Genomic DNA, 21,083 nt, shown 5'->3' with positions numbered 1-21,083 from the left:
CCTCCTGCTCTGGACACAGCATATTGCATTCATTCCATTCTTCTCTTGGTAGGGATCACTTCCTTCCTCAATGGATTCCATTGCTAGCAGAGTGTCCTGCCATCACAAGGATGTATGAGGAGAACGCCCTTCTGCGGGACCGCATGACAGTGAATTCCCTCCTCCGAGTCCTACAGACATTACAAGATTTCAACATTATCCTAGAAGGGTCACTCATTAAAGGAGTGGATGTTTAGCATGGCTTTGATGAGAACGTCATTGTGTCTCTGCTAAGCAAGCAAACAAACAAAAACTGGGGACCTCTTAGAACTTGAATGCTGCGGTAGTGTATCACTGTAAAGTAGAGCACCCTGTTATCGGGTGGGAGTGGGAAACCCAATTTACACCAGATTCAGGACTGTCCTAAAGCTGCAGACAAGCTAGAATGCGGTATTGTCGTTTATTTGAAACAGAATAAAATAGAGTATTTTCATGTGTTAGATGTATGTAAATATGCTATCTTCTTTAAGAAATTATATTCCTCTTAAACTTTTCTTAGACAATGTTCTTGTGCTGAAAATAAGTAGCTTAAAACTGTGGGACAGCTGTGGGGGAGGGATGTTGCTGCTTGATAGCAAGGAAGAAGCCAGTCAATGTGTAAATACAGTGCAAACTCAGCAGGGCTTTTTTCAGGTGTTGCAAAAGAACACAGCAAGTATCAATATGTAGCCACTGCTGCTATCTCGTTCTTGGAAATGTTGTGAATGTGTACTGTTTACCCTACTGTACATGGTTTCCCTTATTTTATGTTTTAAAGATCCAAGCCTCTCCATGCGTATAAGCTGTGAGTCGTCCTATTTAAGATCTTTTGTGTAATTTTTATTCATCAGCACAAGATGAGGTGCAAATGAAATGTTTAAACACAGGACATGAGGAATTGTTGAGCCTTCAAGAAAACCCACCGGGACCTGATATCTGTTCTTTAAAAAAACAGTACTGCACCAGGCTATATTTGGGAAATGTCAATAGCTTGATTTGTCATTTTGTCCCTCTTCTGTCCGGGTTTTGTTCAGACGGTTTTTTTCCCCCGGTCTGCGTTTGTACTGTGGATGATGACGTATGCTTCAAGAGGTTGTCTGCTTTTATAGGTTTGTTGAAGAACTTGGTTCAGAAGATGAACCAAACTCTGTTTCTGTTTTTGAGACGCATATGTTGCTATAGAGCCACAAACACCGACTTCGCTGTGCTATAGGACTGTTTCAACCAGTTGTGAAACACTGGCAAGTCACTAGTCTTCCTTTATCCTGGGGAGTAAGTGTTCCTGGGAGACACAGGATCACTTTGGTTTTGAATAATTCAGCTATAGAAAAGAAGTGAGGCAAGGGGAATTGGTGTCAAGGCTTCTGTTTCACACTGTTTCAAACTAATAATGTGTTAAAGAAACAAAAGTGTCACAGGCACAGAACTCGGAGAAACCGGGAGCTGCTGAAGTTCCACATGCTAAAATAAAAACTAGATTATTTAAAATAATTTGGGTGATGCATCCCATATATTTGCTGCATGCTATCACTCAGTTTTCCTTCCACCGAGACTTGATTTATGCAAAGCTGGGGGTATGTTAACTCTCAGCCATTATTAGCCTTCAGAGATGGGTTCGAAATCCTTTTGTTTGTTTCACTGGTTTAATCAATTTGATTACAACTTATTCTTCAGTGGATGCCTGGGGACATCACACAGCTTGGTATAAATAGCAATCTTTGCTTTGGAGAGGCCCTTTGCTAAAATAACAGATTACATTGTAGGTCAGAACTGCAGTGCATTACAAAAGATTTTGGTTGAATGTTGAACATTGCTTCTTATGTCTAGAAAGCGAGAGAGTCCCCCAGATAGATAAATATAATGAAGAGAACAAGATCCAGGGAAGGGGCTTAGAAATAGTGTCTTTTTCCTGCTTGCACGTTGCCACCTTCAAAACAGTATTAGAAAATTGGCATTTTAGTCGCTGCCAGCTTGTAGACAAGGTTTAATATCTCCAGTGAGCTATGGTGAGGCAGAATGATGATAGTGTTCCTCCCAAGTATTGGAAAAGATTAGGGATAAGGGCAGGTTGAGGGAGATGGAGGCAAAACAAAAATTAGATAATACAAAAGTATTAAGTTTTGATAGAAAGGAGTTGGCAGCAGCTTTTGGGCATGATGGCAGTGTAAAGCGCTGTGTATGATGCCTGCAACAGAAGGATTCACTTCACAGGCTGCTGAAGCTCATACATGTTGTGACAGTGGTATACTCTCTCCTTTTATAAGCTAGTAAGAAATATTCACTCTGCTACTGCCCTCCAACTGGGCAGTTCTTGTAATAACATTCATTTTGGTGTCAGGAAGGAAGTCCCACCCCACATCTCCTGGACAGATAAGAAGCAGTCAGATGGCATCCGTCTTATTTGAAGAAAGGGTTGTAGTGTATAAATAGAAAAATGCTGACCAAAAGCAGAGGAGCCCAGGAAGATACAAGGATCTCATCTGAACTGTACTGCTCTGTGCTCAACAGAGCTATTTCAATATCTGAACATTTATGTGCAAAACCATCACGCTGTTGACACGCTATTCAGATTGCTCTCCTCAACACCCAAGGTTGTCATGGGAGGGATTCTGTGTTGCTTCCTGATTTAACCAAGGTACAGCTTTTACCAAATTGAAGCTGTTCAGAATCCATGAATCTGCTCTTGCTTGAATAGACCCATACCATCCAAAATGTTCTATGCAGGACTGCAGTATCAATATTAGAGTTGTGGAGAACAAATCTGGGGGGCTATGAACAATGCAGTGGGTGTGTACCAAAAGTTCACATCTGGGCATTGACTCTAAATTAGTCTTTACATCTTGGGAGAGGGGTGTATTTTGGGGTGGCCATGCCACTCCAGCTAAAGTCAAGAGGAGATAAGACCAACAATTGAAAATTCATCCCTAACACTTGACTTTTTGAATGAATTATAAACTGAGTATCAAAAACCATACATTGCAAATCAATAATTTTATGTCCTATAATTAGTATTAATGTTCCCTCCTACCTGACCTCCCAATCTTCTAAATGATCTTCATTTCATCATGATAAATTATCCATTTTGTCATTGATCTGTTGGCTTTTTGCATGTGGATTACATTTCCTTTCCAGAGCAATCTGCATCCTGGTAGTTGTGCTTTGTTTTTCTAAAAACTTATAGCTGATGCAAGAACATAGCCGTGACACTGGGCCACAAGGAAATTAAGTGGAAAATATATGCAGCTTAGGGTAGAAATGAAAATGGAGGCATCCTTTAAGGGCAGGCATAGACGGCAAGGACTGTCCATAGAGGGCAAGTATGAGAGAAGGACTTCTTAAAGGTAGTCTCTTTAATCTAAAGAATAAATCAACACCTGACTAATTTAAGACTTTAAATATGGATTTTTCCATTCTAAACTAGATGTAAAAACCCATGGTATTTAACTTAATATAGAACGTCACATGGAAAACGTTAACTTATGGGACACATTTATTTTGGTCAAGTTTTCATACCATGTGAATGATATGGGAAGAATATTATGTCTAAAATTCCCTTGTATGTAATAAAACACTGTAGGTGCCCTAAGGTATTTTGAAGCATGGGGCAGAGCTGAGTGCCTCTCATCCCTAATACACTAGTTACTTGACATCCTTGGTGGTATGGTTCTTTGCAATGAAATTTTATTCTTTCATGTGGTTTTTGGTTTTTTTTCGTAGATTACTTTGATAATTGGAAACGGAGTATTTTTTCTGTGAGCTCTACAGAAATCAATCAGGATTCTCTTAAACTAACAACATTTATACTTCAGTATTAAAGCACCTTCACTGGTTGAAAAATGGAATCTTGGGAAAAACCTCAGCCCTCTGGCGCCTACTTTTTACAAAGCAAACTCTTTAACCAAATTTTGCCTGTTTCTAGTGTCTGAGTTCTGCATAGTATTATTACACTAACATTCAGTATACTAGCTTGAACGAGTCAGAAAATCAAATGCATCACTGAGTCTCTATAAAACATGTAGTTATAATTCTCTGAAACTAACTGGATTCCATTGTGTTCAGTGAAAATCTGTTTATTCTGAGCTGACATTTGTAATTAGTTTATCTTTGTTCAAATTATCTCTCTTTAAAGTAGTTGTGTGAAGGCATATTTAAGAAATTTCTGTCTTTCAGTCAAATGAAAGTGTGCATCTCATAGGGAAATGTTCAGTGTTACACTTGAAATGTACAAATGTGCCCTGTATAGTTTTAAAAAAAACCGTGTGTCTCCATAGTAAGTTTTTTTGTTTTTTTTCCCTTTACATTATTACTAACTGAATCAGAACTGGATTATTTTCAGAAAGAAATTAGTAAAAAGTATTGTTATATCAAGCACTTTAACATATCATAAACTGACATCAGTTTTTCAGGTTTTGAAGTACATTTAAATACAGCTTTTCATGCTATGTTCTTTACAAATAAAACTGTGAAAATAAGAATGTGTCATTTTCTCCTTGCAGAATAGCAACCAAAAGATGCCTGAGAAAACTTAATGAGCTGATTGAAAACTGGAACACAGGTTCTGTAGATAGGACAGGTTGAATATAACAATTCTAATGGTGTCTTTCTGTGACATTGTAGAGAGGAGCTCCTGGGTATTCTGTATTTCTATTCTCCTTGATATTTAGCTCCCCCCAAGCAACAAAGTGTGACCATAGTCCTCCTTTTGAATGCGTAGGCTGAAATGTTTTTCAGATCAGAGGAGAGAACCTGATCATGGTGAAATTTAACTCTTAGAACAAGAGAGACAAGGTGGGTGATGTAATACTGTTTATTGGACCAGCTTTTGTTGGTGAAAGAGACAACCTTTCAGGCTACACAGAGCTCGTCTTCAAGTCATCTTAGAACAAGGGCCTTTTTTAGATTGCCATCTGAACTGACTGCCTTGGGTTGTGTTTTCCCTTCACAGCTAGCCTCTGAATCTTTTTGGATAATGGGATGCACTTTGACTGGCAGTGTCCTAGAGTTTGTTTTGTTCCCTCTGGCACTGGGCGGCCCAAATGCTTTGATCCAAAGGTCTAAAAATCTGAAGCTGACAAAGTGCCACATGTAATCTAGCTCCATCATATATTTTGTATAAAGAATGCAGTAGTGTGTGAAAAGGGGAAGATGAGAAGCACTATGGAAAAAGGTGCAAAATAGTAGTGACAAAATGGTTCTCCTTCATTGTACTGTAGAAAAAGATTAAGGTTTGGATTTTCAAAAGCCTTCAATGTTGGCCGAACCCTGCTTCTGCTGAGATCAATGACAAAACTACCTTTTGACTTCTTCAGTGGGAGCAGTTAGTGAATTCTGGGCAGTTCTGAAAATTGTACCCTTAAAATACACCTAACAATGTCTATAATATATATAAAATTTTGCCATTGGAAATGAAGAAATAAACCCAGCATCACTAACTCTTAATTTTTTTCACAACACTAGCAAATTTGGGATTTTTTTCAGTGTCTCAAGAAAAGATCACAAAAGGCTGAATTTTCCCTTAGTCAGAATGGCCACCATCTATTATTGCCAATGGGGCAGAAAGATAGCTGCCATCTCCCTACAGTCTGTCTGCATGTGGAAGTGAAGCTGCCCTTAGTAAAGTTGACTGCTACCTCCTACTTTCAATTAGATTGAAGCCCTGCCCACTGGCAAAATGGGTGCCACCCTAGGATTCAGGGGAGTGCATAGTGTATGGACTGTGAGGAGCAGTAAAGACACTGCAAAGTGAATGGGGAGTATGAGGTGAGCAGGCATGAGGGTGGTTCAGAAAGCTTTGTGGAAGATTGAGAGCTGTGGGGGACACAGACCTGCCCTGCCCTCATGTATGGCCCTAGGGCAGTGAAGGGGGAGGTTAGGGAGCAGTTGCTGCTTGATCTGGGTCCCAGGACCCAGTAGCAAAACTTCCCTTCTGATGGCTTGGAACGTCTCCTTTACTTGGGATCCAGGCAGCGAAGCCCCAGAGGAGGCTGGGGAAGTGGTGCTGCTGGGACCAGGAAAGGGGAGTACCCCAAGACCAGCAGGAGACAGGGGATGTGGGGAGTCAAGTCAGTAGTAGGGGAGCTGCCACCCAATTCCTATCTTAGGGATGAAGAGCGGGTACATGGAGTTTCCATCTGAGCAGCCAGGGAGAAGTGTACATTAAAGGTGGACTTTTCAAGCTGAAATTCTCTTACACACTGGCAGAGGAACTGGTTTGACACTTTTCACTCCTGATTTGTAAGGCCAGTCTCATAGCTTTTTGGGATCAGAGTTGTGATTTTTGATCTCTTGAGGCTGGTAAAACTGCAGACCCAATGAAAGGTTGAACCTCTCAGTCGGGCCCATTTATGTGAAAATCCCCAGCAAAACACTGATCTGTGAGAGCTTAATGTTTACGTCAACAGCAGGCCTGTGCTGTACCCTCCACACCTGCAAGATCTCAAGAGGCAAATTTCAATAGAAGTGACAATATGTAATCCTGTTTTCTTACTATATGTACGTCTAAACCCAGATTGTGAGGGATCAAGGACTGCCAAAAGAGCAACATGCAGCTGGAGCTGTTCTGATGCCATGTGTTCGGTGACCTTCCTCAAAAATGAGGGAGGAGAGAATGAGCAGTAGTTGGTGAAACTGTTAGTAGCAAGAGCTTTTTGTTTTGAAGTAGGAGCATCGGTGCAAACTTTCACGGTCAGCTGCAACATTATCTTCCTTGTGGGAGACTTTCGCAATCCTCTCCAATAACGGGACCAAGAATAAGCCTTTGCCATCTGTGATATAAGTATCCAGATCACACACAGTGTAATACAACTCCCCAAACACGGTGTATTTTTTTAAGTAAAGCAGGGCTCAGCTCAGCCAGATGAAGTAGTGCAGATAATTTCTTTCCTCATATCACAGCCCATGCTGCCATCCAGACATGCCCAAAGCCCATCTATATTGTCAGCAAAGTAGATGGAAAATTCCCTGTAAGAAACTCACTCAGGGACTAGCTAATGCACCAAACACTGGTTGTTTTCCAGCACGTTGAATAATTGTACCGGTTCAGACTTTGTAAGGAGAGAGGGAAAGCACTTTTTCTCTATCTGTCACCATCACAGCATAAAAACATAAGTTGTCTCCACTTCAGTCACTCTGACACTGTGTGAGGTTTTCTGCAGCAGCACCCTTGCTTTCTCCCTTACCGCTTCCTCAGGCAGTGATGAGCCCATTTGATCTGAGCGAATGACTAGAAGAGAATACATATTTGTGCTCCAATCTGTCATTCAGTGGTGGTTCCACTAAGCCACTGATAAAGCTGATCAATGGCAGAAGAGGATAAGCCTTTAGGAAGATCTGGCACCCAATAGGTCTGACTATATTCTACGGCCCACCATTAAAGAATAGCTCCTCCACTTCAACAAAAAGGTGGAGGGGGAGGCTAGGCCCTCACCTCTGCCAGCAGATGTGGCTATCACACTGACACAAGTTTTTTCCCTTTCCAGGTCCATCCCTAATAAAGATCTGAAATACATCCAGGAACTTTTGGCTTAAAACCCTCACAACAGCACTGTATTTGTCATGGTGCCCCTGAAGTCTCAAGTGTAATGTGTAAGTTATTCTTGACATGAATCCTGGAGATGTTACTATGATGATTTTCACATGCTGGGTGTTTTCTGTCAAAGTCTGAGCATTCCTTGCACATACTATTAAATGATGCCTCTAAGCACTTCTCTGTGCCACAATGGCCTGGTAAGACTTGGATAAATCACGTGTTCTAGGGGTAGGAATAGAACCCAAAACTCCTACTCTTTTGCCTTTAACTAGAAGACCCATTGTCCACTTCCCAGTTTGGACCCATCCTTGCCTTTCCTCCTGTGATCCATTCAGTCTGAAGTCTAACAAGAATTCCAAGTTAATGTCAATGAATCAGTGTAATGGAACGGTCTATACACCAATATTCCTGGGTTAACATTATCAGGACTCCGCCTAAATGAACATGTTGCAATGACAGGTGTCAGAGTAGCAGCCGTGTTAGTCTGTATTCGCAAAAAGAAAAGGAGGACTTGTGGCACCTTAAAGACAAACAAATTTATTGGCGCATAAGCTCACTTCATCGAATGCATTCAGTGGAAAATACAGTGGGGAGATGTGTATATATATAGAGAACATGAAAAAATGGGTGTTACCATACACACTGTAACGAGAGTGATCACTTAAGGTGAGATATTACCAGCGGGGGGGGGGGGGGACCTTTTGTAGTGATAATCAAGGTGGGCCATTTCCAGCAGTTGGCAAGAATGCCTGAGGAACAGAGGGTGGGGGACGGGGGAATAAACATGGGGAAATAGTTTTACTTTCTGTAATGACCCATCCACTCCCAGTCTCTATTCAAGCCTAAGTTAATTGTATCCAGTTTGCAAATTAATTCCAATTCAGCAGTCTCTCGTTGGAGTCTGGTTTTAAAGTTTTGTTGTTGAAGAATTGCAACTTTTAGGTCTGTAATCGAGTGACCAAAGAGATTGAAGTGTTCTCCGACTGGTTTTTGAATGTTATAATTCTTGACGTCTGATTTGTGCCCATTTATTCTTTTACGTAGAGACTGTCCAGTTTGACCAATGTACATGGCAGAGGGGCATTGATGGCATATATCACATTGGTAGATGTGCAGGTGAATGAGCCTCTGATAGTGTGGCTGATGTGATTAGGCCTTATGATGGTGTCCCCTGAATAGATATGTGGACACAGTTGGCAACGGCCTTTGTTGCAAGGATAGGTTCCTGGGTTAGTGGTTCTGTTGTGTGGCATGTGGTTGCTGGTGAGTATTTGCTTCAGGTTGGGGGGCTGTCTGTAAGCAAGGACGGGCCTGTCTTCCAAGATCTGTGAGAGTGACGGGTCTCTATCAAGCATTCTTACAACTACAATACCCACCTACTGAAGTGAATAAACAGATTGACAGAGCCAGAAGAGTACCCAGAAGTTGCCTACTACAGGACAGGCCCAACAAAGAAAATAACAGAATGCCACTCGCCCTCACCTTCAGCCCCCCAACTAAAACCTCTCCAATGCATCATCAAGGATCTACAACCTAGCCTGAAGGAGGACCCATCTCTCTCACAGATCTTGGGAGACAGGCCAGTCCTTGCTTACAGACAGCCCCCCAACCTGAAGCAAATACTCACCAGCAACCACACGCCACACAACAGAACCACTCACCCAGGAACCTATCCTTGCAACAAAGGCCGTTGCCAACTGTGTCCACATATCTATTCAGGGGATACCATCATAAGGCCTAATCACATCAGCCACACTATCAGAGGCTCGTTCACCTGCACATCTACCAATGTGATATATGCCATCAATGCCCCTCTGCCATGTACATTGGTCAAACTGGACAGTATCTACGTAAAAGAATAAATGGGCACAAATCAGATGTCAAGAATTATAACATTCAAAAACCAGTCAGAGAACCCTTCAATCTCTCTGGTCACTCCATTACAGACTTAAAAGTTGCAATTCTTCAACAACAAAACTTCAAAACCAGACTCCAATGAGAGAGTGCTGAATTGGAATTAATTTGCAAACTGGATACACTAAGGCTTGAATAGAGACTGGGAGTGGATGGGTCATTACACAAAGTAAAACTACTTCCCCATATTTATTCCCCCACCCCACTGTTCCTCAGGCATTCTTGTCAACTGCTGGAAACGGCCCACCTTGATTATCACTACAAAAGGCTCCCCCCCCCCCCGGCCCCCAGCTCTCCTGCTGGTAATAACTCACCTTACCTGATCACTCTAGTTACAGTCTGTATGGTAACACCCCTTGTTTCATGTTCTCTGTGTATATAAATCTCCCCACTGTCTTTTCCACTGAATACATCCGATGAAGTGAGCTGTAGCTCATGAAAGCTTTGGTAGTCTCTAAGGTGCCATAAGTCCTCCTTTTCATGTTGCAATGAGTAATATACACAAGTTTCATTTACAAAATACAAATGGGAAGAATGTACTACAGATTCATTTCTGAAGTGTTTAAATAGCTGCTGCTGAGCAGTTACTCTACAAATAAAAGGCTATAAATGAAAACTAATGAAATTTAGCAATCGAAGAGAAAATTACCAGTGGTTTGTATCTCACAGTTAGAGCCATCCAGAGAATTTAAGACAGACAACCCTACACTCATGTATTCAGCGTATTCAGCCTCAAATTCTCACATACTCGCACAACCGTCAAACCAAGTCTAAACTAATTCAAAGCAAGTCTCTGCTAAGCTCTTACCCAGATGTTAGATTACAGACTCTGCAGTCACTGCATTCTCCTTATTTCTAAGAACCCCAGACTGTCTTACAGAGTCACCTGGAGCTACCCTCTCATTGATGGAAATGGTTGCTTAGGTCTGGGATGCAGCATGCTGATGGCCTGCTGTCGTGAAGCTTACCCCCATGTCGTCTGTGCTGTGTCTGTTCTGAGGATAGACAAGTGTTTTTAGTGCCATCAATCATGCTAGACATTGAGGCTGGGGTTTTCAAAGGAGTCTATGGGCATTAGGTGCCCAACTCCCCATAAAACCCTGCCCTAAATTTTCTCATACAAGCACAGTGGTCAACATGTCAGTTTTTCTTGAAATGCAAAATCTGACAAGTCTCTGGATGATTCAACCAAATTCTATGAGCTATGACGGACTTTTACTTCACTTCATAATGTACAAGGACTCTGAACTAGAAGTCTAAAGACTTCCTCCCTTTGATGTGTCTGGTTGGGTGATGCATTGCACTCTCAAACTGTGCATTAAGTAGCTTATCACAGCCTCCAACAACTTGTGGTGTCTAGTGAGCTCTCTTTATCGTAAGCACAAAGTGATGTGAGTTTATACGCTCTCTTCCCACCCTCCCACCCCCTCAAAAAAACGCGAAGTACCAATTGGAAGGGAGTGTATCTCCATTTAGCTTCACGGGCAGGATACTGCCTTAGTCATGAATAGAAGTGACTCCTTAGTAGACATGCAGTTATTGGTTCATGTCCATTTCAAATGTACACAATTTGATCTTTGGGAAAGTCTGCTCTGGATGCACACTTTGTGGCTTGAGCTCATTTCTCCTATTCCATGGTTGACACTACTTATGTATTGGTATGTCCCTTATCCACGCCAGGGAATGCAATTTACTGAATGTTTTGCATTCGTGGTTCAGGTATTTGACAAATCGGAGAGGAAAGATGGTTTTGTGGTGAAGACACTGAACTGGGACTCAGATGATCTAGGTTCAGCTCCTGAATCTGTTAGACTTTGTGTGTACCTGTGGGCAAGCCACTTAGGCCCAGGTCCTTAGGTTCCTAAATCCCACTGAAATCAATAGGATTTAGGGACTTTAATACCTTTTAAGGATCTGGACCTTAATGTCTCTATTCCCCATCATAAAAGTCTTCCTTTTCCCCACCCTGTGTGTGTCTTATCTATTTAGATGGTAAGCTCCTCAAACTGAGAGCTCTCTCTTACTATGCATTTGTACAGACCCCTAGCACAATGGGGCCCCAGTCTTGGTTGGGCTTCTAGGTGCCACAGTGATATAAATAACCTCTAGGAAGCCTAGTACGTGGTTAATTTAGGTAAGTTGCTCAGTGCTCTGGTGACTAGCATTATGGACATGGCTATAAACAACACACACCTGGCTGCTGCTTTTGACATCATCTGAGCAGTGGGTGAGCATTACATCACATGGGCAACAAGACTGGGAGTAGGGAGAGAAAAAGAAGCCACCACTGGAGGCGGTTTAGGTAGCCCCCTGCTCCTTGGTTTTCTGGTTGCTGGCCAGGACTCTTCTAGGAGAGCAGGGGCTTTTCAAAGTCCAAGCATGAGACTATTGCTGCTGGGAGGGAGCCCCCATCATGGGGGTGTGGAGACAGGCTGATAAGACCTGATGTGCCTGGAGCACTTCCCCTGCTGGGGTAGAGATGATAGGGAGGGAGGCAGGCAAGCCCTCCCCACTGCCTTCCTCCCTGGCTGGTTGCCAAGGATGATGTAGGCACCTCCCTTGCTGCATGCGCCCATTTTAATTTGATCCTCCCTTCCCTTTGCCCCAAAACCTCTGCCCAGCTATAAAGCAAAATCTGTCATCAGTGTGCCAGGCATAGACTGTTGGTTGTGTGCTCCATGCAAAGCATAATCTCTCTACTAGTGGAGTATCTTCTGTAATACTCAGAACACCCACAAGATAAATGAGATTTTTTTCCTTGCAAGAAACTAAGACATTCCATTTAAAACACACTGCAGCAGCATCCCAAATTCTGATCATCCCACGATGACAGTGAGTGCTGGTCTAGCAGAAGTGCTGTGGTCTCAGTAGCAAGTCCCAGGGGCCCCACAGGACAGTCACATTTGGGATGTCCCCTGCCACTGTACCCACTGAGGAATGTTCTTACCTGGATGAACCTTGCCAGCTGTGCAAGATATGCAGCCTTTGAACTATCATTCTGCATTGAAATACATGTGTTTATGTTCTTCTAAATCAGACCATATAACATAAAACTAGCAGCTTGGTGTTAGAGTTGTGATTATGGGTTTGCCTGAGGTCCAGACATGCTGCAGATGGGCTGTGGTTCCTTACTGTATAAATAGCACCAAGTTGGCAGAGGGCAGGTGTGGTTTATAGGACAATTTCCCCCTCTAAGTAAAATGATTTTTAAATGGATTTCAAAGCTGCCTTTGGTGAACTGAAACAACCAAGGGATTCTCTTTGCAAATACAGTGGTTGCACTTAAACTATTTCTCTTCAGGTTTCAAGTTTTTAAAGGTGTGAGAGATGTTTTGTATGTGATGGGAGCATGGTCAAATTGGTAGAAACTCTCAGACTGCTAGAATCTGTTTAAGTACATCCACTCGATGCACATTTATAGAAGAGAATTTCAGCATATGTGCGAATTAGTGTTAAATGCTGTCAGTGAGTGACTTTGGGGTGAAAGGTGTGATAACAGCACCATGCTCAATTTATTTTTAATTGGGTGCAAAATTGCAGATGTGAGAGATGGATTTGCAATAGGTGAACCTTGGATGGTCTCTCCCATGATGTAAAGCCAGGACGAAGGTGAAGGCACATTTTGGATCCCAGAGGAGGGGTAGAATCCAGCACCTGTCCTACAAGCTGCAGGCATAGCCTAACCCACCCTGGGGGTGAAATCTTGGCGCCATTGAAGTCAGTGGGAGTTTTGCCCATTGATTTAAATGGGGCCAAGATTACACCCTAGAAATGTAAAAAGAGCTATATGCACACACAGAGCCATGTATAAATTAGCATGTTTGTACTTCTCTTATCCAACCTGACTGGGAATCTCTCTTGTTGCATAGTTATGATATGATTATTGTTGCAGTCTGCAATGTGTGACATTGATTAAGCCAATCCTACTCTTAGGGCACAAGAGTTTGCAAAGCTTATAACCCGTTTCAGGATGTACTTCCTGAGCACTATTCTGCATCCTCCTTTTCTGTTCTCTCCTCCCACTCAATGGGATATTACTGTGTGGTATTAGTTGACAGGTTAGATTCATGGCACGTAACCTATAAAAGGCCTGAGATTCATTTTCCTTCGTTCCACCTGGAGAAAGAACTCTAGACTCACTTAACTGCTTTTAAAGACCGCTTGGTAGCCACGTAATAGGGTGGTTGGAACTTACAAAATAGGGGTTAAAAGTGGAGTCTTCTAGATTCAAAGCATGGATTCTCAATCTGGGGGTCATAACCATCCTGTCCTTCCAGTATGGTTAAATGAGAGGGATCTCCTGGCTCGATGAGAAGGGGATCCCAGAAGGGTCCCGGTAGGGAGAATACTGAGACTCCCCTGTTGTAGAGGGTGGGGATTCAAACCCATCAGGGAAGGGGCTAGGAGTTAGTTTGGGTGTGCTCTTCAACCCACCCCCCCAGTTGACTATGAGCTGCAGGAAGTGCCCTTAGTGTTGCTCGTTAGGCCCCAGGTGCTACAAGTTTCATTTGCATTTGGGACTTTGATCAAAAGAAGCTTTCATTTTACATTAAAGACTAAATCAGGTTGTGGTGGTGGAACTAGCTATTGCACTTACCCAACGCGTTATTAACCTGGTATCGTAAACTGAGAGACTCCTGGCTATAAAAATGAGGAGTCATATGGGGCACTCTCACATTCTTCAATCTTACCCTCTTTGCTGACACAGTTCCATGTTCTGATGACAGCTAATGCCTCTGTGCATTAGCAGGAAGGGTGTTGATGGATCATCTATTGCGGTCTTCTAATGGTAATAAAATAAAAAAATACCCTTGACCCCCTTTAGTTGCATCCCTAGTACTTGTCCACATTCCACCACAGAGCAAGGACCTATGTTAAGACTGGTTTCAGAGTAGCAGGCGTGTTAGTCTGTGTCCGCAAAAAGAAAAGGAGGACTTGTGGCACCTTAGAGACTAACCAATTTATTTGAGCAGAAGCTTTCGTGCATCCGATGAAGTGAGCTGTAGCTCACGAAAGCTTATGCTCAAATAAATTGGTTAGTCTCTAAGGTGCCACAAGTCCTCCTTTTCTTTTTATGTTAAGACTGTAGCTGGAACACTAGATGTAAAGCCAGACTAGGCTGCCAGGTGGAATCTGTTCTGAGAGCCTCTTGTAATATCTCACCATCTCTTGTATCAGAGTCACTGACCCTCGATGAAAAGGAGTTTTTGTTCATCCTCATAAGACAGGGCATTCAGACTGATTTGCATCTTCCTACTAAGAATGGGGCTTAAGAAGGTGGACTGGAGGAAAGCTGATGACACTCATGCCTAGGGTAGTGGAATGGTTGGACCTCTGAGCAGATATGTCCATTGAAACTGTGTTGTCAGAGGATGCTTTTTGCATACAAGGAACAATAGCACCCTGTTTAGCAGCCCTAGAAGAGTGTAGGCAAAGTACTTACTGCTCAGATTGATAGACACTAGCACCCCACCCACTAGTATCCCCGCCTAAAAAGGGGGAGAGAGAGAAATCTCTCCTTAGGCTCTAGTTACTTCACCTGCTGAGAGATCAGGCATTCCACGCGGATGGCTTGGTCAGAATCAATTCTTCCACATAATTTTTATTTTCCTGGGTTTCCCCCCTAACAAAGAGTTAGCTTTCACAAATAAAGTGTTTTCCTAGAGGGGGTTGTAATATTTTCTCAGGGTTTTAGTTCCTTTAACAAATAGAAGCCTGCTGAGGAAGTTCGTTGATAATGGTAGCTGGTCTGTTTGGGACTAGGCGCTCCCTGATGCCTCACTTGCCCTGTTTAATAAACAGGAATATTTCAATAAGCTATTGAGGTGTGAAGGTAAGCAGCTCAAAGCAGTGTTGTGAAACAGAATTTCACATTACAAAGGGGAGTAGGTATGTGAAGTATAGTGCAAGCAGGTGCTTCCTTCATGAAAGCGTTAACAAGCTGTGACAGAACAAAGGTGCATCTAATTAAAAATGCATACCACGGCACAAAGACAGAGGTCAAGGGTAAGCAAACGGCAGAGACCACGTTTGTTTGTACTAAGTATGGAGGCAATCAACCTCCAATGCTAGGGTGTTCAGGCCCAGGGATGCGGTACAAAAACAATCATTTTGCAAAAGAATGTTGCTCTCAGTACCCATTGTAAAGAAATGCAGAGGTAAAAATGTATGCATGACCATAAAGCTTTGATTATGTCAAAACTGAAGTTCAGCCATCATATACAGAGATTAGACATTGCCCAATGTTAACATTGAAATCTAAGCATGTTTCAGATAGCAGGCACAAAACAAACCCATGTGGCAAAGCCAGCAAGTGAAGCTACTTCCTTTCTCCATACTCTGATAGAGATTTTCCCTAAGTGCTGTAATATAATTCTGTTTGCAGTGTTATTGTAGCAGTGGTCCCAGGATCATATTAGACAGTCCAGGTGGGTGAGGTAATATCTTTTACTGGCCCAATTTCTGTTGGTGAAAGAGAAAAGCTCTTGAGCTACACAGACCAGAAGAAGAGCACTGTGTTTCAGCCTTCACAAGGTTGCATGAAAACCGATTACGGCCCATCCTAAAAGTTAAGCACACTGCCCATTTCTTCTCAGAGTCTCTCTCCCTGTGAGCGCTCCCCATACCGTATGTGCAGCCCAATGCGCTCTCAGCCGGAAATTGTAAATAGCCGTGTCTAGAGATCTGCACCTGCTCAGCGCCTCATGCTCCTAGGCGTGGGCATATAAGGAGGCATGACCCTGCCAGCACTCTGGTTCCTTCTCAACTGCCTGTTGGCTCGAGCTGGAGCAACGATGCTGTCCCTGCTTCTGAGCTGCTTTCCTGCCGTCTCAGTCTCAACCTCTCAGGCTGCACCAGTGACTTCCAAAGTGGGTTCCAGAGCTGAGGTCCTCAGAAAGAAAGCTCCCCAACCCTGCATGCAGTTCTGGTTACCTCATCTCAAAAAAAATAAAATTAGCATTGGAATAAGTTCAGAGAAGGGCAACACAAATGATTAGGAGGATGAAAGAAAGATTTAAAATATTGGGAGCATTCTGCTAAGAAAAGAAAGTGAACAGGGATGTGTTATTTAACCCAACACATAAAACAAGAACTGGAGCCACCCAATGAAATTCATAGGCAGCAGGTTGAAAACATACATAACAAAGTACTTCATCACACAGAGCACAATCAACCTGTGGAACTCATTGCCAGGGGATTTTGTGAAGGCCAAAGTATAAACAAGAATTAGATAAGTTCATGGAGAATAGGTCAAATCAGTGGCTATTAGCCAAGATGGTCAGGGCTGCAACCCCATGCTCTGCGTGTCCCTAAACCTGTGACTGCTAGAACTGCCTGGGACTGAGTAATGGGATGGATCACTCAGTAATTCCCCTGTTCTGTTCATTGCTTCTGAAACATGTGGCACTGGCCACTGTCAGAAGACAGGACACTGGGCTAGATGGACCACTGGACTTACCCAGTATGGCTGTTCTTATGAGATCTCACATCCCACAATGGGTACAACTAAGGCTCTGGCTGACACCAGAACCAAGACTTCCATAGCGCCTATGAAGACTGCTCAATCAGAGAAGTCTTCAACTAAGGACAAGTCTAGACTATGGCACTACATCGGCACAGCTGCACCGCAGTAGCTTGTCTGGTGAAGATGCACTATGTGGCCGGGAGAGCGCTCTCCCGCCAGCATAATTACTCCACCTCTGCAAGAGGTGGAAGCTGTGTCGGTGGGAGATGCTCTCCCGCCGACATAGTGCTGGTGTGTACAGTGCACAGGTCACTGTAACTTGTGTTGCTCGGGGGGGGGGGGGAATCTTTTTCACACTTCTGAGTAACATAAGTTGCATCGATTTTAAGCCTTAGTGTAGAGCAGCCCTAAGTAGCACCAAGAAGCACCTTCCTCAGTACCATCTGCCACCTCTAGGCACTGAGACGCATCTAGGACAAGGGACTCCAGAAGGGCACTTGTATACACATCCTCTCAGAGCTGCAGAGACCATTCAGACTGATCCCTGGCTCCCTCCCTGGTACCACTCTCCTCCGCTCATAAATACTCTAAGCACAGAGATGTCATCTTGTCAGCCTTTTTGGTGCCACATGCATCTCCAGCCCTGCAACCATCCCCATTCTGGGCCTTGGTACCACCTTAGGCGTCTACCACTCACTATCATAGCACTCCAGAGTCTTTCCTCCAAAGATCTCCTTATCTCAGAGAAACTGGGGTCCCTTCTCCTAAGGGGAATTGTGAGAATTTATTCCCTGGTCCAGATCACTAGTTGGTGACTGAACCCTTAGTCAAAAGAATAGGACTTGGTCTGCCACTTCTGGTACCACATTGATACTGATGCCCCAAGCTCCCAGGCAGCTTGGGGAAAGAGGCATCCCCAGACTCTGTCTCAGCACTGTACCATCCCACACCTCTAGGGACATACCTTGAGGAGGATTTTTGCAGAGTCCAGCAGATGTCCCAGGACGATTCCTGGGCACAAATACCCTGGGGACTGTGACAGAGTGCTGGGAACCAGCAGTTAAACCAGCCCTCTGATTCCTTAAACACCTGTTAGTTCCTCCAGAGTGGACCTGATGGGGCCAGATTATTGGATTAGAATGATCTGGGGGAAGATTAATGAGCATATTGGCCCATTATCACAGGATGTATAAGAAAGCATGGAGAGGCAGCCTAGCAGGGCCAGAACCAGGAAGACTCTCTGAGTAGAGATCGCTTCCCTATCCTCTCCTTGGCACAGAGTTCTCACCCTACTCACTTAAGGACTCGAGGGCAACACTACAGTTGCTGGAAATATATGTCCCAGCAAATTTCAAATAACACGTGCTCTCAATGGTTTCAGTACCACCTGCAATAGATCTACACTAGAACTACGATGCTCCCTAGAAGAGCATCCAGATCCAGGAAAGGGGCCCAATCTCCTCCACAACCTCTCAACCTGCTCCCTCTCTAAGTGAACACTTTGACAACCTGGTTGAGGGCCTCAAACAACCTCTTCCTCCAGATGTTCTGCTGCACAATTGCAACACGTACCCTCCATTGGGAGACCACCTATCCCACTTGCTATCTGCCTGGGAGCTTATCACCACAGAGAAGTGGATCACCTGAGAGGTGTTCACTATGGGGATACTCCATTCATTTCTGTTCTATTTCCCCCCAACCCCCACCCTCACCATCCCTCTTCAGGGATTCTTCTCATGAAGATCTCTTAAAGCAGAAAGCCCAGTTTCTCCTGCTCTTGGGGTCAATTGAGCTGGTTCCCCCAAATTTGTTGGAAGAGGGATGTTTCCACATATTTCCTGGTATCCAAAGTACATGGACAGTGGAGGACTATATTAGATCTCAGGAAACTGAACACCTACGTTCTATTGCAGTACTTCAGGATGGTGATGTTAGCTACCATAATCCCATCCCTAGCGCTATGGGACTGGTTTGTTGCCCTAGACCTCCAAGATTTCATGTGGTTATTCATCCCTCCCATAAGTATTTTCTACTTTTTGTCACAGGCTTAGAACATTACTAGTACCATGTCCTCCCATTTGGGCTATCCATGGCCCCTAGCATCTTTATGAAAGTCCTCTCAGCAGTAGAGGCTCACCTGCATTGGGCGGCATCACAGTCTTTCCATATCTGGATGATTGGCTGCTCAGGGGCTTCTCCACTCAAGAGGCCCAGTCAGCAACAACCGAGGCCCAAGACTGATTTCAGTCTTTGGACCTTTGGTCAAATTGAGGGAATGGCTATCCTGATAACATCCTCATGGCTGAGACAAATGTGAGACTCAGATCTGTTTCATCTCTCTGTGGCAATACCTCTCTGCCTTCCTGAAAGGGCTCTCCTGTCACCCTGAACCACCCCCACCTCTTTTCTCTGAGCCTGAAGTCATGGTTCCTCGTTGTCACTGAGTCCCTGGGTGATGCTCTGGAACTGCTTTCCATGAAGCCAGTCAGGACTCTGGGGCGGTCGCCTTTCTGTGAGCAGCCTGTCTTCAGGACACAAAGCTCACACAGCTTCCACCTTCCTGGGTCTGACCTCGGAGCATTCAGCATCCTCTGCCCCTCCGTGCGCTTCCCACAGCGAGTCCGCTCAGGCGGGGCTCCTGGGGAAGCCAGAGGGTCCTGCACCCCAACTTCGCAGTCAGACGTGACTCTCAGCCAGCCAGTAAAACAGAGGTTTATTAAACGACAGGAACATGGTCTAAAACAGAGCTTGTAGGTGCAGAGAACGGAACCCCTCAGCTGGGTCCATTTTGGGGGGGCAGTGAGCCAGACAACCACGTCTGCCCTTCACTCCATGTCCCAGCCAGCCCCAAACTGAAAAACTCCCTCCAACCCCTCCTCCCCTGGGCTTTGTTCCTTTCCTGGGCCAGGAGGTCACCTGATTCCTTTGTTCTCCAACCCTTTAGCTCTCACCTTGCAAGGGGGGAGGGCCCAGGCCATCAGTTGCCAGGAAACAGAGTGTTGGCCATTCTGTGTCCAGACCCCTGCACACACCTGCCCTCTAGGGCTCTGCAATGATCATACACCCTTACCCCACCACCTAGATATTTAAGGACTGCCTAGGGGAAACTGAGGCACCCCCACCCTATTCAGAGGAAACATTAAGAACAGTCCCACTTTGTCACACCACCCTCACCTCTTTTCTCTGAGCCTGAAGTCATGGTTCCTCAATGGTTCATGGCCATAGAGGTGAAATGCTTGGCTAATGTTCAGTCAGTCCTTTCATGTAGCAGGAAACCTGCTACTTGTCAGACTTACCTGCAAAATTGGAATTGCTTCCATTCCTGGCCTTCTCACCTCTCTTTGCAAGCCTCAAAAGCTCCATGCTCTATGATCCTAGATTACCTGTTGCATCTAAAGGCACAAGGTCTGTCAATGAGCTCAGTTAGAGTACACCTGACTGCCATTACAGCCTTCCACTTGCCTACCAAAGGAGCTTCAGTCTTTGCTCATCGAACCATAGCCAGAATCCTTAACAGTTTATACAATGTAGTCTGTCTTGTCTGGAACCCCACACCTCCATGGCCCCTCAATCTGGTCCTCAATGCCTTGAGGATACACATGCACCAGGGTCTCCCTCTCATCACAGGAAGGACAGTTGTTGCGGGACTCCAGGAACTACGCTAACAACACACCCATTCCCACAGCTCCATATATGTAGCCTGGTTGCATCTACATAGACAGTCAAGTCAAGCATGTTAGTCTATGGTTTAATCATTGAATGGCTGAGAGGAGGGCATTGGCAAGTCCATAAGGTAGCCAGTGGGTACAGCCTGAGTTTGTAGCCTATGTCTTCTAACTGACTACAGCTGAAAAGAAGGGAATCATGATGGCCCCACTAATAGTCATTAGCAGCACATGATCACTCCACATCTGAAGTGATTGTGTTTTAACCAAAGATGGCATGGACAGTAAAAACCAGGGGCCTGGGCTTTTGGATCTGTCACGAGATAGGCATTAGCTATGTTCAGAGCTTGTTCTTGCCACCTAGTACGCCACCTGGAGATGATATTAAGGTTCCTTAGGGGACCTGTCCAAACAGGATGCCTTGAGCAGATACAGTGGCTCAGTGGATTAAACACATCTTTCAACAGGGGTGGATGTGACATATCTTGCACCT

The 21,083-nt window shown here is 44.2% G+C and overlaps 1 protein-coding gene across 3 annotated transcripts in view; it reads left to right on the top strand.

Annotated features, from left to right (window-relative positions):
• Positions 1-4,493, top strand: part of DENND5B (DENN domain containing 5B) — a 161,585-nt gene extending 157,092 nt beyond the window's left edge. For all 3 annotated transcript variants that reach the window (XM_073321423.1, XM_073321415.1, XM_073321452.1), the window contains one exon: positions 53-4,493. In XM_073321423.1, coding sequence (XP_073177524.1) covers positions 53-236 — 184 coding nt within the window. In that variant the 3' untranslated portion in view covers positions 237-4,493. The remainder of the gene's footprint in view (positions 1-52) is intronic.
• Positions 4,494-21,083: the final 16,590 nt, after the last annotated feature.

The sequence above is a fragment of the Lepidochelys kempii genome, chromosome 1 (assembly GCF_965140265.1).
Source record: "Lepidochelys kempii isolate rLepKem1 chromosome 1, rLepKem1.hap2, whole genome shotgun sequence".
Classification (NCBI taxonomy): Eukaryota; Metazoa; Chordata; order Testudines; family Cheloniidae; genus Lepidochelys; species Lepidochelys kempii.
This window is presented reverse-complemented; position numbering and strand designations above follow the sequence as displayed.